At 38.3% G+C, this 17,794-nt stretch overlaps 1 protein-coding gene across 1 annotated transcript in view; it reads left to right on the forward strand.

Moving 5' to 3' along the window:
* LOC134672747 (photoreceptor-specific nuclear receptor-like) overlaps positions 1 to 17,225 on the forward strand; it is a 29,281-nt gene extending 12,056 nt beyond the window's left edge. The window contains exons 4-10 of the mRNA XM_063530694.1: positions 8,936 to 9,050; positions 13,378 to 13,517; positions 15,432 to 15,528; positions 15,831 to 15,939; positions 16,241 to 16,355; positions 16,473 to 16,592; positions 16,902 to 17,225. Coding sequence (XP_063386764.1) covers positions 8,936 to 9,050; positions 13,378 to 13,517; positions 15,432 to 15,528; positions 15,831 to 15,939; positions 16,241 to 16,355; positions 16,473 to 16,592; positions 16,902 to 17,140 — 935 coding nt within the window. The 3' untranslated portion in view covers positions 17,141 to 17,225. The remainder of the gene's footprint in view (positions 1 to 8,935; positions 9,051 to 13,377; positions 13,518 to 15,431; positions 15,529 to 15,830; positions 15,940 to 16,240; positions 16,356 to 16,472; positions 16,593 to 16,901) is intronic.
* Positions 17,226 to 17,794: the final 569 nt, after the last annotated feature.

A 17,794-nucleotide genomic window follows, 5' to 3' on the forward strand; every position in this document is an offset into this window, starting at 1 on the left:
TATTTTACTATGTATTTTCTTGATCCTCGCGTTATCCCGGCATTTTGCCACGGCTCATGGGAGCCTGGGTTCCGCTTGACAACTAATCCCATGATTTGACGAAGGCACTAGTTTATTTTACTACTTATGTATATTAAATAAATTAAAATTTATTTATTAAAGACAACGCAATATGGTCCATAAACAAAACCGACTTTGTCCGCTGACCCATTGCCGATAACAGAGGACAATCAATATTGAAGCTCTACTATCCCTTATATCGTTAGAAGTTTTCTCACCAACATACTCGTATCCTCCCTCTCAGCGTGTCATTAGTAAGTGGTAACCCTTTAGCCGGCGGCTTAACCATTGTTCATGTGCGCTGTTACTTGTAACAATAGCACGCCTAAAACCATAATGATTTTAACGTCACGGACTATTTGACGTTTTATCTTAGAAGTTCGAATTTTTCACTGCTTCAAAATGCTGCGACTTGAGTATATACTTTGTTTTAATTTCAACTCGTGATTTCCACGCGTTCCGAGATAAAGGCAGACGGACGGACGGACGGACAACAAAGTGATCATATAAGGACATCGTCGTCGTTCTAAGGAGGGTCGTTTTTTTCCTTTTGAGGTACGGAACCCTAAAAAACACTGCGAAACTTCGTTACCAACCGCTTGAGATAAGTGTTCATAGAGTTAGACCAGGAAAAGTCTGCAGAGTTTTTGATAGCCCACGCAGTGCAAGTGTTATTTTAAACGTCAAACTTTTATGAAAATTTGACGTATGAATAACACTTGCACTGCGTGGGCTAAGAAATCGCTGCAGAGCTTTCTTGGTCTAACTCTAATAGAATTGTGATAGAAAGAACTAGGTATGTTCAAGACGTAAGTAATTCTTTGAGTAAAAAAAAATTCGACTCCACTAGAACTGCGAGGCTGTGTGAAAATCATTAAATTTTAAAAACTTGCCAATCAAACCACAATGCAAATGCCCTTAAGCTGAATCTAATAACCGCAGAGTAATGGTGGCACATTCGCCTCATTACGGCGCTACAAAGAGCGCCCTGGAGCGCGTATTTAAATGAGGGGATGTTTAACCACGGACTGTCTATTAATTTAACATTTTAACTACGGCTGGTCGTTGGTAAGGCGTGGCGTGGCCCTCTATGCTTCTGATCTTGCCCTTAGTTTTTATGCTTTTATAGATTATTGGAAAAAGGCAAATTAAATGTGGAAAATATTCACTGTCTTGGGAGGGTCTTATAAGCTTAGGGAGGTCTCTAAGGCTTGCATATGGTGGAAAATTCGCTGTATTGGGTAAGGTCTTGGTAGCTCTGATGGCAGAGCATTGGGCTAGCGATCCAGTGGTCGTTGATTCACGTGCCACCCAAGACAGTGAATTTTTCCACTTTTAATTTGTTTCTATAAGTATATGTGAATATAATCTTTAAGTCCGATTGTATCAGGTACTTATAAAATATACAGATTGAACCCCATTAACTGTATAAAATTTCTATAACTCCATTTATTAAGCTCCGCCGCCTCCTGTGCCTATCGTCCTTGTTTTTAGAAAACAATAAAATTGCCATAATTGTGAAATAAAATCAAACACATCAGGTGCAGGTCTCATCTGGCCGCAAAGTCCCATAGCCATTTAGTCAAAGTGAAAGGCCTCAATATCGTGTCGACCACCTCACTCGCGCGTCGAGCTCTAAGCCCGTCTCTCTCTCAAACGACTTCTGTCAAGTTGATTCGGCTTAATGGTTATTGATTCCAACAATTGGATCCAATGGAATTTCAGATTTATTACTGTAATATTAGGGTTGAAATTTGAGTTGAATAGACGAAAATAAAATTTATTTTCGAGTGGCGTTAAATTTAACTCTAACCTGCTACCATTTGAAGTCATATTTGTTCGTTTAAAAGTTAGGAATCTGGATTTAAGTCTCGAAATTCGATGGGGCTTTGTTTTTGTTGCATCGCATTGGATTTAGGGCGTAATTACAGGGGGTTAAAGTTTATATTTGATCGCAAGTTTGGAGAGATGTGACTCTTTGGGGGACAAGGGCCATTATTCAGGGCCGGATTTAAGGGTTTTGTGCAAGGATTAAATTCGCATTAATCAGTGTCTGTTACTGCAGCCTTAACTTCGGTATAAACAGTTAACTGTTAGGGTACGCGACGCCGGATTTAGGTATACTCGGTCACAGTAAGTTAATCTTGAGTGTGACTGATACCTATCCATGAAAAAGGACATAATGTAATAAATACCTGAATAACAATTTATTACTATACGATCAACATAATAAATTAATCGTAAATACCTTGTCCTAACCTAGGAACTTGATTAAGATGTATTCCTACTTGAACTCAAAGTATTTTTACATGACACGTGTTATTAGTTGGGTTTTTCATTTAGCTAGCCACAACGTATAATAAATCCTAAGTGACTATTAACCTATTTATAAATATGATTAATAATAATAAAATAGCTTTGACGCAAAAGAGCAAACAAATGTTAGGTATTTTACTATTTCATTGGAATGTTTTATACTTTTTGTTGGTTATTCGTTCGCAAACATGACAAACGCGAAAAAGTTGTTTTCTGATTAAATATGTATTAGTTCGAGCTATTTACAAGATACATGTCGGCACTACTTTGAAAAAATCTCGTTGAAAGTTGAAAGGCACTCTGTATGCATCCCATTACATTATATCTATAACCTACCACATTTTTCTTTTGATTGACAGAACAAGATACGAATTTTTTTCAAAGTAATGATGATATGCATATTTTTTAAATGTGTCAGTGAGCGCAGTTACTTACTTGACTCCGTTTCTTAGAATAGGTATCTATTGTTTATTTAAATTATGTTTCGGCAACTACTATACCTTTCTCATCAATTGAAGGGATGTTTAAAAAACAACATATTAACTGACTACACTGGTTGACACAGCTGAAACGATTAACAATGTTCTTAAAAAAGTGTCTAAGCAGTTATGTTGTTTTTGTAAACATCCCTTCAATTATTCCCGACTACCTACTTGAAAAATAGAGTTGAGTATGATCCTTATCCTCCTTAGCCAGACACTAACAGTATGCATCTAGTCCCGATTTGTCTTAAATTATGTATTTGCTTGGTACCTACTTAATAATTGGTAGTAAATATCACATTATGTGTCCGACTGTACCACGTAATCTACGGCTTAAGTCTCGCGAAGGAGCTGCGGCGCGGATTAAAACTCAAAATCGCCCCATTAGCATTTAATTTTACAAATGAATCTTTAATTCTCTGCTTTACACTCTTTACATCTAGAACAAACTGAATCTGCCTTATTCATAATATTCATTAGGCAGGCAGGTATTGTAATGTCACACAGGATTTCGTTGAATAAATGTTGGGATTAGAGCTAGCCCATACCTATTTATAGAATATTTTTCGACATAAAATACCTATTATTTTAAAATTCAATAATATGATAAATGTGTATGAGTGCCATTTAAACTGATCTGTCCTTGATTTGGTATTTATCTGACATTACTTATACTAGCAGATCGCTGTGCACCTCGCTCATGATTACTCTGGATCAATATGAAATTAAAAAGTTTGAAAACCGCTCAAAAAATGAAGCCATATACATCCTAATTACATCTGATATAATTATGTTATATTTTAATACACTCAAATTGGATTAATATTGTATTTCAGTTAAAATATAAATCAAACGCAGTATCTAAACGCAATACAAAGCCGTTGTCCGCTTTATTCATGTTTTGTTAACGAACGAAACAAATCAAAAACTTCAACAGTCCACTCCACCCAGACAGGCGTAATTACAGCGAAACCCTTAATTGGTTTAGTTGAACTAGCTAAGGCTTTTGACAACGTGAAACGCAGTGCCGAGAATAATTAGATTGTCCTGAGTCCTGACTACCGTCGACATCTCAAAACGTAACCAAATTACGCTTTCCTTTTCAAAGAGCCGAGAGCAAAATAATACAAAGCTAAAGTAAAGTGATAAAGGGGCGGGCGTGCCTCAGGGCGCGCTTCTGTGCCCCCGACTAATGATGTGCCGTCGGCTACGTTAAGTTACAGATTTGCCGGTAAATTTCTAAAGTTACGGGTATATTCAAGAGTTGTAAATTACGATTATTTTATCAGTAAATTACGCCTTTATTAGGTGTTGGTGTTGGTTAAGATACCTTTGCCATTTTGTAAATATATTAGTTTTAAATGAATAAAGTACAGTAGAGTCCGGTTATAACGACGCCCAAGGGACCGCTGATATTACGTCGTACTAACCGGACGTCGTACAAAACGAACTGCCCATTTAAATATATTTTTTTAATCAAAATAATTTCATTTTTTATTTATTAATACTTATGCGACAAGCAAAGAAAAAAGAAAACATTTCTTTTAAAATATTTTTTTACGTTAGTATTACGACACCTTGTCAAAATGGAGAGACTAAACTTGTGTGTTTAGAAGAAGCCACTTTTCAAGGTACGCGTACTCACTCGTCATCCGCAAATTACTCGAATCCCGTAAAATAAAAAGTCGAAATTCTTGGGGATCTAATCAAGATGACGTTGTTTTATCACACAGTTCCTATATGTCCCTCCTGTGTCCATCATCAGATCAGCTCGAAGGTACCTACCAAAATATTGCATTGCTACCCAACTTACTGTTCTGTTTTTGTTTTATTTGTTGTTGTAATTAACTGTTTGCAAGTTTACGAAAAGTCATATTTCATCTTGCTCCGTATATGCAAAAGGGGGGAGAGGAGTTGGGTGCGCGGGACGAAGTAAGCTTCTTACCATCAATTTATTTTTAAAACTACGTCGCTCGTCGTTGTAACCAGACTTGACGGAGGGATTTTGTGTCAATTTCCGTCGTTAAAAGCGGTCGGTCGTTATAAGCGGAGTCGTAATAAACGGTTGTACTTCCACAGCAGCTTGTACTAAAACCAAACAAGTGCCTATACTTACGTCGGTATAAGCGGTTGGTTGTTATATGCGAAGTCGTACTAACCGGACTCTACTGTATCTGTTAAATATTCGATTCACTCTAGGTTCATTTTTCCACAGTGCTAAATATTGAGTTGTAGCAAGAACACAACGACTACTTAAATCAAATACATCGATTCGAATGCTAATTAAACTCTTGAATAAATTTCCTTTTACTAGCTTTTATGAGTAGATATTCCTTGTTGTCTCTATATTGTTCCATGACGAAGGTATTAAATCCTCGATAAGAACAGAGGTGCCTACATCACTTTGTAGTAACTTTACCTCATCACGCCTGTCTGACGCCTTCTTCCTACAAATTGAATCAACGTTTCATTGTTGGAGTTGCATTTCATTGGGGGATGGAAATAAAAGTTCGAAGTTTGATTGCCAGCATTTTTGTTACAATGTTGTTGGAAAACCGTAAAGTTCTGGAAAAAAACAAAATTGTTAATGTACTCGCTTATTTGTTGATAGAAGTATTTTCCATTTATCAGAGAGCTACTTTAGCGTCAATATATTATCTAGGACCTGGGTACGCCTTCAACCACGACTGCATCCAATTTAACTGTCGATTAAAAATTTCCACCCCATTTGAGCTTCTTCCAGGAGCTGAATTTCATAAATATATTTGCTAAATTGAACTCTTACGTTTTAAGACTATTACTATTCATATAACTAAGACTATTTCTTATGTACTTACATAATGTGTATATTCCGTATTATATTGATTAACTTTATATCCGGTTTTAAAGCCCATTAAGTACCTATGTTTTTTTAAATAAAATTATGAATAAGTAACTATAATATCTAAATTAATTATTTTGCAATAGTTGATATCGCGAATGTTGAAGAATATATGGCGATATCGTCAAGGAAAATAATCAATAATTGGGGCTTATGACGAAGGACAATATTATTGTTATGTTAGGCCTGTTATTTTCAAAACATGATGACTTAGTAGGAATGGTAACGGGTGAATCATTTTCCCTAAACGTTTTATTAGTTACAATTATTTAATTAAGTAATAATTTTTTCACATATATAGTAGGTATACCTACTTCGTCATAACATGTTATTTACATATTTGTAACATGATTGTACTTGACTTATTCGATCATCTTTACTGCCTGTAGTAGAATCAAGTCAAACTAACAAAAACAAGTCACTTTAAAGAAAGAGGCGTCTAAAAAATAGACTAAGTTTCCAACCAAGATTATTCGGTAGCTGGTACGATCCATAATAAATTCCTTAAGCGAAACCATAACTTTTAGTGACTAATCTGAAAATCTGGATCATACTCGTACTATTTTAGGTAAAATGTAATTTTCTGTCTTTTAATCAAACAAATCTACTAGGGAATCTAGAAGAAAAATACACCCTACAGTACCGACTGACAGTATAGGTTATTTTTTTTAGAAGTTGAGAGTAAAAAGCTCTCTTTAGAACTTGAGAGTAAACTTTTTTACTCTTTACGTTTACTCTCAAGTTCTAAAAAATAACCCGTCGCCTTCACACATGATGAAAAACTAACAGCTATCCCTTTCCTGGCGCCGGAAGTGAGACCTCAAAGATGGCTGCGGCCGGAAGTAGGAGGGGCAAGTTGATTTATAGTTGGGTAGGGAGGCGCTTGTGTGGGGGTTAATCCGCGTGCCTCGAGTCCGTCAGTTAACTGTAGGTTACGGTTAGTCGGTTTCGTTGTAAACGGCGGATGGTAGTTTGGTTTTAGATTAAGGGCCGGTTGCACCAAATTATGTAGGTATAGGTAATCAAAATGACGTTCACTAAATTTTTATTCTATTGGTAGTTTAACACATTCACTGCCAGCGAACCGCTAGGTGGGGTATCGGCTAATACGCTCATAACACGCATAACAAATAAATATGTACAGTCACCTGCAATAATACCTGTATATTACCTACACATTATTTTATAGGAACATTATGTTTTTAGCTAGATTATGTAGGTAATTAATGTAAATATTGTAAAGAATTGTATATACCTTGTCACTGTATAACTGTACATGTACTTAACGCAAATAAAAATAAATACAAAAATACACTACGAAGGCTGCAACAATATCTAACACGATCTTATTTGTAGAGCCATAAGAGCGTGTCACATAGTTTTGCGACCTTCGATTTTGACTGTACTTAAGTCCTTAATTTGAAAAAAAAAATGTTGTAGGTATGTAATTCATTTGCTGTTTTAGCTATAAGTACATAGAAATACAAACAAATAATACTAGGTATAATATTAAGATTCTCATACTCAGTAAAAATGTATATTTAAATGCATAATATGTATGAAGAACTGAAGGTATGTACCTACCTCCTAATATCTCAAATGGATGTAGTAAAAGAAATGGGGAGCAGAATCGAAAACGACAACACACCCATAAAACGCATTTATGTCCCTGCCATCAAAATAATAGCATATAAAACATATACTATGATGTAGGTAGGTATATCTAAGTAAAGGTCTTTTTTTATTTAAAAGATTTTGAGAACGTTATAATTACCCACTTAAATCTTAAAGCTTAGGCTATTGAGACCTCATTGTTTAATTGTGAATTATATGTAACACTAGTAGTATTTAACCGTGTAGGAAGGTACCTACATAAAATATTTTTTGTTAGAAAGTGCATATTATAAGTGACGGTTTGCTAAACCAATAACAAACCTCACACGCATATAGGTAATATGTACATATAACATTTTAAGTTTTGTAAACTTTTCCTTCTTCGTGGTCGTGCGTTAAAACCCTATAAGTACCCACAAAAGAAGCGGCAAAACCAACGTCCCCAACTAGTTTGTCCCGTTAGGTAAAGTTCGCCAGTAAAAGGTGCACGGGGCGGCAATAAAATCAAATAGAAGCCACCCCACCCCCACTGGGAGGGAGGGGGCGCGTGTCATTTGCAGTTTTATGTGAGCTGTTTTGTCAGACTTTCGGATGACGGGGTTTTATTAACAGAACGCTCACGAATGGCAGCCTCGGTGAGGATTGATATTTTGTGAAACAAATAAAACTAATTTAGTTATTTAACTGTAAAAGCTGACTCGTTATACGTAGATTCCACACGGAGAGGAACGGAACGTCTAAAATTAATTATTAGAGGTAGCCTATATACAGGTACGCTTGGTGTGTGTTATTTTATATCCACACGAACACCCACCAGTAATAACATGCAATACTTTAGTCAACTATTTCGTAAATAACTATAATAGTTTCAAGAAACTCATTGGTACGTACGAGCCGGGGTTCCAACCCGCAACCTTCAGTTTAAAAGTCACACGCCTTATGGCTAAGCCATCAACGCATTTTATTCACTTTTAATATATGTACTTATAACTACATGAAAAATAAGTTACCATGTCTTAACTAAGTAGTTATGTAGGTATATCTTCCTTAAAATCTATAAACTTTGACCGAGACTTCCCATGTGAATTTTCTATAAAGGCTACATTACTAAGCTCCGTTCCCACCCTCTTCTGCTGGTAAACTTCCCACTCTTCCCAGACGTGTGCACTTCATGGAGTGCATTTTTATTCCCCTCGCGTCGCTGAAATCTTCGGGGAACCTCCGCCGGTGATCTTCAAACACTGCGTTTTGGAAAAGGATTTCATATATCAGTACTTCAGTACCTATGCACTTTCCTTTAACGCTTCCTCCCTGATCCATAAATAGTAGATTGTATGATTGTAAAATGTAGTATTTTATTTAGCCGAAGGACCATCTTGAGCGTTGCTAGGAATTCATGTCTTCTGGACTGCTTGAGAAACTTAATTATAGGCTGGACAACGTGAATGTGTCGCACTGTCCATATATGATAAATCTAGATATTTATCGGACGGAGTCTGGGTACAATCAGGTGGGCTATGTGGTTGTTTGATCGACACAGTATTAAAAGAGTTTGATGCATAGGTATGTCTTTTGTTCACAGCGGTACAGAATGAGCGCCAACCTCGTAACACTGCCACGATCCGACCAGAGACGCTGAGAGATATGGACCAAGAACGCGCTCTGAGAGAAGCTGCAGTGGCAGTAGGTGTTTTTGGGTAAGTAAATTTTTATTTTGTGCAAGATCTACGTTTTGTTAAATCCATAATTATATTAATTAGGTACCTATGCAAAAAGTCATTTAGGGTTGTCAGGACAATCTTTCTACTGAAACCACGACAAACAGAACCCTTATTTAGCACGCAGTCGAGTCAAAGACATTTGAAGCACATCACTCTTTGACTTGTCTTTTGGAAAGATTCTTTGTAGTACTTAATAGGTACTATCGTTAACTTCCCCGTTCAGTTTAGGAAAATACCGTCGTCAAATGATCTAACTGGATTAGTATAAAACCGTTTCTTTTTATTTAATCGTCCACAAAGCTAACTTGGTTTTTTATTAAAGAACGTTTTGTTTGGCGTTCTGGAATGAGCACTTTGTATTTATTGTAGGTTGACTTTTTTCGATGGCGGGACAAAGCTTTGATACTTAGACAGTAAATGTTGTGTTTTCCTTTTGTTATTTCTCGAATTCAGTCATACCTAGGTATGACAACACACTAGTACAATAAAAATCACTAGTGTTTTTTGTTGTTGCGATAATTTCTTAATACTTACCTACTTGGTAACTATGTAGTAACTATACAACGTGCTCACGAGGAACCCGAAAGATTTCAACCCCTCCCCCGCCTACATACTAAATGGTGGAAAGTGTGGAACACTCTGTACCTATTATAATATCTAAGATTGCGTAACTATTTCAGCAAACCCAGAATCTTATACATTTTAATACTCATTGGGCCCCTAAATTTTATGACACGATTTGGCAGTCAGATGCAAACCAATCTCGGTATAGTGCGCAGCGCTGTTCTCTTAACACTAAATCATAACATTATGTAAATGTAATAACTACGAATGGAGGACTATGGGGAGGGCGAGAGCGTTCAACTGTTAAGTGATTTGTTTTTTACATAGTGTTATGGGAAGTATATTTTATGATAATTATGATTTATATTCATATTATGTCGTTCTTATCAAAAAAGTGAGGAGATAATGTAGAGTAAGTAGTAGTAATTAAAATTTAAAATACTCATTGTAGTAAAAGACAAGAGGCTTGGTCAAACACTGATTTATTTCAACTACCCACATATGATAATATCTAAGACTAAGAACTACCTACATATTGTTAACGTAAATCTACAACACTCATATTAAAATAAAAGCGAACATAAGATGAGTGAAAAGGTGAAGCTAAGAAATCTTTAAAAAACTTTTTACAAAAAAAAGAAAACCGACTTCAAAAAGGATGAAATAAAATATTATCCATTTTAAGTCTATGCGTTACCAACTGATATGTTTGAAGTCGGTGCCAAGCCAACTTTGGAAGCATACCATGATTTTGGTGCGAATCGATAAGGATGTACGTTGGTTTGCCTTACACGACGACAATTAACGTACTTTCTGTAGGTACAGTTGACGTTAAAAATATGTTTACACTTTTCGTCTTATTACAAAGGAGTAAGGTGCAAAAGTGTAACCATATCTTTGACGTCGAATGTACCTAAGAACACACCTCAGAACACACGATCAAACCTTCTTAGCACAGTCCGTACCATGTTAGTCGGCACGCAAGCGTGAGATTGGGACTGAAGTTATTTCCCGTCCCTTATTCAGAGAACTACGTTTCATAATATAAAACAATTCAAGGAATTTACTTTCTTGCCAAATGTCACCTGAAGCGGTTCAGTTGTATAGCCATGAAAAGGTGACAAAGAGGCAGACAGAATTACTTACACATTTATAATAGTTATTAATACAGTTCTAATGGGATTTATAGTCATAAGGCTGATTATATTTGACGGGTATTGTTACTACTTGGCTTGGCACCGACTTCAAACATATCAGTTGGTAACGCATAGACTTAAAATGGATAATATTTTATTTCATCCTTTTTGAAGTCGGTTTTCTTTTTTTTGTAAAAAGTTTTTATTTTTCCATTTTTAGTTTTAACGCATTGTTAAGAGCGCGACGCATGAATGAAAAACAACATCATGATTAACACTAAATTCGTGTATCTACTTTAATAAATACCTATGTAATCAGGAATTTTCTCGAGTCCGTCTGGGAAATTACAATTCCTGTCACTACACTAAATCCATCCTCCGCCCCGCCACTGACCCAATCTCTCAACCCCCCCGATCACTCTACCTCACAGCGTATCAACTCCTGATCCATGTACCCCTCGGCCCTGAACCAGCAGCCCTACAACCACCATTACCCGACCCCTTTATCCCCGACCCCTTAACTCCTAACCCTAACCCCCGATCAGTAGCCTTACCAGCTTTCCAAGAGTTTGACATTGATTTATTCGCTAGCGTGTGTGTAACTTACTTTCTTTGCATCTCGCTCGTATTGGCATATTAGTGCGAGCCAGATGCATAAAAAGTTAGTTACGAAGACGTTAGCGTCGCTAACTTAGCGAATATGTCAATGTCAAACTCGTGGTACGGCTACACTTGCACTACATCAAATTGGCGGTGTTCGGAAGCAAATGCTTGAGTTACTTTAGAAAACACCGAAATCACTTTACACGTGCCTTTAAAAACTGAGGAGTTCCCTCAGTTCCTCATGGATTCCATCATCAGACCAGAACCAAAAATAATACGAAAACACCTAGGAGGCAACTCCTTCCAAACAAAAAAAGAATTACTCAATTCGGATCACAGGTGCCGGAGTAATCGCTGAACATACTACATTTAAAAAATCATCATCATTATAATCAAAACAATCATCATCATCAGGTCTACTTCATCAAAGTGGTGGTTTTCGGGAGAAAATGCTCGAGTTGCTTAAGAAAACACCCAAATCACCATGCATGTGCCTTTAAAAATTGAGGAGTTCCCTCAATTCCTCATGGATCCCATCATCAGAACAGAACCAAATTAAAATGGGACCAACTCGGAGGTAGTTCCTTTCAAACAAAAAAAGAATTACTCAAGTCGGACTACGGATGTCGAAGTAATCGGTGAACGTACTACATTTAAAAAATCATCATCATTATCATCAAAGCAATCATCATCATCAGGTCTACTTCATCAAAGTGGTGGTTTTCGGGAGAAAATGCTGGAGTTGCTTAAGAAAACACTCAAATCACCATGCATGTGCCTTTAAAAATTGAGGAGTTCCCTCAATTCCTCATGGATCCCATCATCAGAACAGAACCAAATTAAAATGGGACCAACTCGGAGGTAGCTCCTTTCGATCAAAAAAAGAATTACTCTAATCGGACTACGGATGTCGGAGTAATCGGTGAACGTACATAGAAAAAAAAAAAAAATAGCCACAACCGAATACAGAACCTCCTCCTTCTATGAAATGGAAGTCGGTTAAAAATACCTCGTTCTAGGTTGCCTTCTGGATTAATTTCTTATCTACTTATTTATTTTTATTAGGTACAGTATATTTAGGACAGATTTATTATCGCATTCTCGCATTCATTTTAAGTTTAATATTTAGGCATACTTACAAGGATAAAGGTAATAGGTATTCATTTAATGTTACATTCAGACTAATAGGTAGGTACCACGAAGTGACACAGAGAAGTTTCAGTAATTCAGTATAAAAGGAACTGTTTGTTTCGGCATCTAAGAAACTAGGTACCTACCTATTGATTTTTAGATTGCCCACGTTACCCTGCTATAATTTTATATCCTGTTTAGTGTTCCTTTTTCTTTAGGACACCTTTATTCCAGTTCTTTGAAGATCCCAAGCGTCATAGGATCCGAGCCTTTCTTCACTATGCTTACTCACTTCGGTGATGTTATGAACTGAGATCCGATTACATGAAGTTACTCCAAATCCCGGGATCAAGTTATAGTAGTGTCGTGGTCACATTCTATAGACAATATGTTTTGTTATGACACCGGCAGGACTATTTATAGACCAGCGAAGGGTCAAGCCACAGCACAAGTGATTCAGTGCCTGATCAAAGGTGGGGTCGACCGTCGGCACGGGTGACTAGCGCCTACCTCGACATGTTATTTCATCTATGTGGTGCTTTGTATAGGGGCGTTTAAAATAGCTATCGATTAACTTTTGAAGGATGCAAAGTCTGAAACATCCAATTTCCTTATTGGCGTTGTAATAAATATTATATTGTAACCCGAGTTGAACTGAATCATGAGTTTTTAATATCTACCTACTTATTTTTATTTTTCTCTTTATCAAATGATACGAATATGTACGACTAAATGTTGCAATGTCAAAAAATTACCGTTTAATTAATTTGCGTATATATGGCCTATTTTAGATTAAAGCTAGTTATTTATTTAGTTTAATAGTAGGTACCAATGTATATATCTGTAATATAAAATTTTCTTAATTTCAGACCTCCAGTATCATTAGCTATGGCGCTTTCGCCGCAGCGGTACCCACTGCTGTCCCCGCACTACCCACAGCTACCTCCGCCCCAACCACAGCCGGACTCCTCGCGCGACCACGAGGAGAGGCACCACTCCGACAGCGACGGTGAGTGTCCCCAGTGTCCTAACAGCGGTACTCACTGCTGTCCCCGCACTACCCACAGCTACCTCCGCCCCAACCACAGCCGGACTCCTTAAGCGACCACGAGGAGAGGCACCACTCCAACAGCGACGGTGAGTGTCCCCAGTGTCCTAACAGCGGTACCCACTGCTGTCCCCGCACTACCCACAGCTACCTCCGCCCCAACCACAGCCGGACTCCTTACGCGACCACGAGGAGAGGCACCACTCCAACAGCGACGGTGAGTGTCCCCAGTGTCCTAACAGCGGTACCCACTGCTGTCCCCGCACTACCCACAGCTACCTCCGCCCCAACCACAGCCGGAACCCTTACGCGACCACGAGGAGAGGCACCACTCCGACAGCGACGGTGAGTGTCCCCAGTGTCCTAACAGCGGTACCCACTGCTGTCCCCGCACTACCCACAGCTACCTCCGCCCCAACCACAGCCGGACTCCTCGCGCGACCACGAGGAGGCACCACTCCGACAGCGACGGTGAGTGTCCCCAGTGTCCTAACAGCGGTACTCGTTTCTGTCCCTCTACCCACCGTTGGCGCCTTCGGAGCAACAACCAGACTCGTCGCTCTGCCACGATTAGAGACATTACCCAGTGACAAACGTGTCTTTCTAGCGGCCCCGCTTCTATCCCTTACCAGTTGCGCTACGCCTCCGAAAGCAACGGTTTCTCTAGTGCCCTTGCAGTTGACTTCGTACCCCGCAATGGTACCCGCTTCTGTCACGCCGAACCACCGCAATCAAACTCATCGCACGAGAAGCGGTGAGTTTCTTTAGTGTTCTCCTACAAGCGGTACCTACTCGGTATATTACAGTCTCACTTACATATGTTGTCAAACATTGCATGTGCGCTCTGTCTGTACCTATGTACTGAGGGATATCCAGTCCAAGTAAGTCCAGTCACGTGTTGAATATAGATGATAAGTAGGTAGGGACCTATAAATATAGGGAAATTACCAATTGCCAACGAGGTGCACTTTAACCTTGCAAGAAAATGTCTGTGTCAGCATTTATTTGGTAAAAACGATGAAACAACTGCGTGTATTTAAGTGAGACACAATAAATCCAAATTACTTCCTTATAAGTGGGTAGGTACGGGTTTTTCGTTATTTTTTTTGTGGTTATGAAGTGACCGCTTTACGGTTTTTTCTTTAGGTAATACTCGTATATACCTAAGAAAAAAACACGTTACGGTCACGGGTGCGAATTGGTATCAACAACCATTTATTGGGTCAGAAAAAGATGAGCAACATAACTACCATTGGAACTTAATTCGTTCGGTCAGCAAGTCACTATTATCTAATTTGAAAATAAATGAATAATAGCCATGAACATATTTTTAAGCAACAATCCCTTACCTACATGGGATCTTCTAATAATACATAATTTTAGTATAACCTAGGTAGGTAATAGGTACCTAATATTACTAAAAGAGTGGTTAATAGTTGAAGGGGTGTACATGTCCAAGAAAAACCGTTATTAAAAACGTAAACGTAATTAAAAACTTATATAAGGAGATACATATCCGCTATACTGACTCCCGTACATTAAATATGCGGTATCCCTGGTGGTTGTGAAAAGTTGACATTTGACGATTGAGTTATATACCAGTATTATATGGCTGGGCCATCTACTTAAGCTGTAAAAGCTTCACAATTTTGCTACCACACCTCTTCTACAATCAACACTCCTCTTCTGCAACTCTTTGTCGATGTTTAATTAACTTATTGCATTTTATTTAAGTAGTTATTCTGTTAATTAACTGCCATTATCTAAGTATAGTAATATCATCACAGAAATTATATTAGGTACGTACGTATGCAGAGGAGTGATATTGTGATTTTTAGAAAAACCGTTAACGATTCTTGGTTATTATGTTCCCAGATGACAGTATCGATGTTACCAACGAGGAAGATTCAACGTCCTACTCGCCGCCCGCCGCCAACCTCGCTGCCTATCCTCAGAACTGCGGGCCTTGCAGGTAAATGTTAATGCAATTCCTAATTTTCTATAAATTATAGCTTACTTTAATGATGATGTTTATAAAGTTAGGTTTGGCCAGTGCCCCTGTACTACTTTAAAAATACATATTTAAATAGGTAAGTTAGAATGGTACCGCCCTTGGGCCTCGGCGTACGCAAACCGCAGTAATTATATTACCTTTTCAACTCTAACTGTAGAAGTAAACAGTAGAGGCAAAAATCATGTGGCACTATTCCCTTAGCTGGCCTTAACTTAACTAAGGCTCAGAAACCTTACCTATCCATGGACTTGTTGATTCAGACCGCTTGGAGTGGAAAGCGCGGCAGAGACAGCAGCCCGGCTGCTGTTCATGGCCGTCAAATGGGCCAAAAACCTGCCTTCCTTCGCTAGCCTCGCCTTCAGAGACCAGGTAATCTTATAATTTCCGTGCTTACCTATATGATATTGTCCAGTTGCCCAGATGTTCCTTAATTTGTAAATAGCGATTGCATGTTCTCTAGCCCTAGCGAATATCTGTGCCACTTTCTACCTATTTACACCCACGATTTGTTTTCCATTGCGATCGTCGCTTGATGGCATCCATAAGAATTATAAGTGGCCGCTTATTTTATATGTCGTACCGACTCTACTCAGTAACATACACAATAAGCCTCTTATTTTTTGCGATATTTAATCACTGAGCAAATATAAAATTTTCGTTTGTTTAACAGGTTATACTGCTGGAGGAGGCATGGTCGGAATTGTTCCTCCTAAACGCAATCCAGTGGTGCCTGCCGCTCGACGCGGCGTGTACGGCGCTCTTCGGCAGCGACCAAACTGACCAGGGTAAATCACAATAGATTATGATATAAAAGTTCATTCCTGATGAAATACACCGCTTGCGGTAGATTTACAGTCTGATCAGTATCTACTTAATACATATTTACGTATTGTTTGTGTCAGAATCTGGAGCGGGCTCAGGTGTTTTGCGGCGACTGCGCGAGGTGCTGGGCCGGTACCGCGCAGTGCTGGTCGACCCGGCCGAATTCGCTTGCATGAAGGCCATCGTACTCTTCAAATCTGGTAAGTAGATATACCTAAGTATAAATCGCTCGCTCGTTATTTCCTCTCAATTTATTCTGCACCACAACAAGATCGGTAAGAAGTCCTCTCATGATAAGAATAAGAATAATTTATTGAGAAAACCTTATTGCTTATGTTGCATTATGCGTGAACTTTTACATTTTACGTATATTGTTACGTGCGCCTGAACTAGGAATATCCTGTATCTCAGGCAAAGAGATAATATACTAATTTAAAGAACAATAAACAATTAAACAAAATAAAATCATGAACATAGAGACATAAAATATGATGATGTTAAATTTCCAGAGACACGCGGCCTCAAAGATCCCCTGCAGATCGAGAACCTCCAAGACCAGGCGCAGGTGATGTTGATGACGCACGCCCGCGCGGCGCACGCGGCGGCGCCCGCGCGCTTCGGCCGCCTGCTGCTGCTGCTGCCTCTGCTCCGCCTCGTCTCCCCGCACCAGCTCGAGAGGGAGTTCTTCGCCAAGACCATCGGACAGACGCCCATGGAGAAGGTGCTAGCTGACATGTATAAAAATTAACTTTAGATTGATTGTTTTCTGTGAAGGTAAGATTGGTGTTCGACATTTAGCGCGAGAAACTGCGTTGTGAGACAAAATGGTTCGTTAAATGTTTCATTGGTTGCGCTATTGACGAGCCGCGATTGTGGACGAAATGCCAAACCTCGTCTTTAAGTACTTTAAACTGACATTTCTTATGTAGGTATTCATATGTGACAATCCGAGAATGTTCATAAACATAAACATTTGAAATGCCAAGTAATAAGGTACCTAATCAAAATTTAAGTTTTCATTGTTGAAGATGTATAATTAATTTAGTTATATGTATATCTACTTATTTTAGCTTGATGCATCTGGAAGTGGAATGGGATAAAAGTAAAGCTAGATTTTTAAAACGAATTATGGCCTCATAAATGACGTTTGATAGGTATATTTGTACAAATCTATGTAAATAAGTAAAATAAGGTGTCCTTGAAGAATGTTAATACTGTAAAAATCCCTATTATTTCAGATTTTGTGTCCCTCATCCACGTAGCCTTCCGGTCGATTTGATCCTGAGCATATCAACTACAAATTTACCTACCAATTGAAGATATCTATGCATACCATAGTTAGCGCCAGAAAACAAAAAACTTATCTGATAATAAAATGCACTTCTAGTCCATATAAATATTA

This window comes from Cydia fagiglandana, chromosome 2 (assembly GCF_963556715.1).
Source record: "Cydia fagiglandana chromosome 2, ilCydFagi1.1, whole genome shotgun sequence".
NCBI classification, from domain to species: Eukaryota; Metazoa; Arthropoda; class Insecta; order Lepidoptera; family Tortricidae; genus Cydia; species Cydia fagiglandana.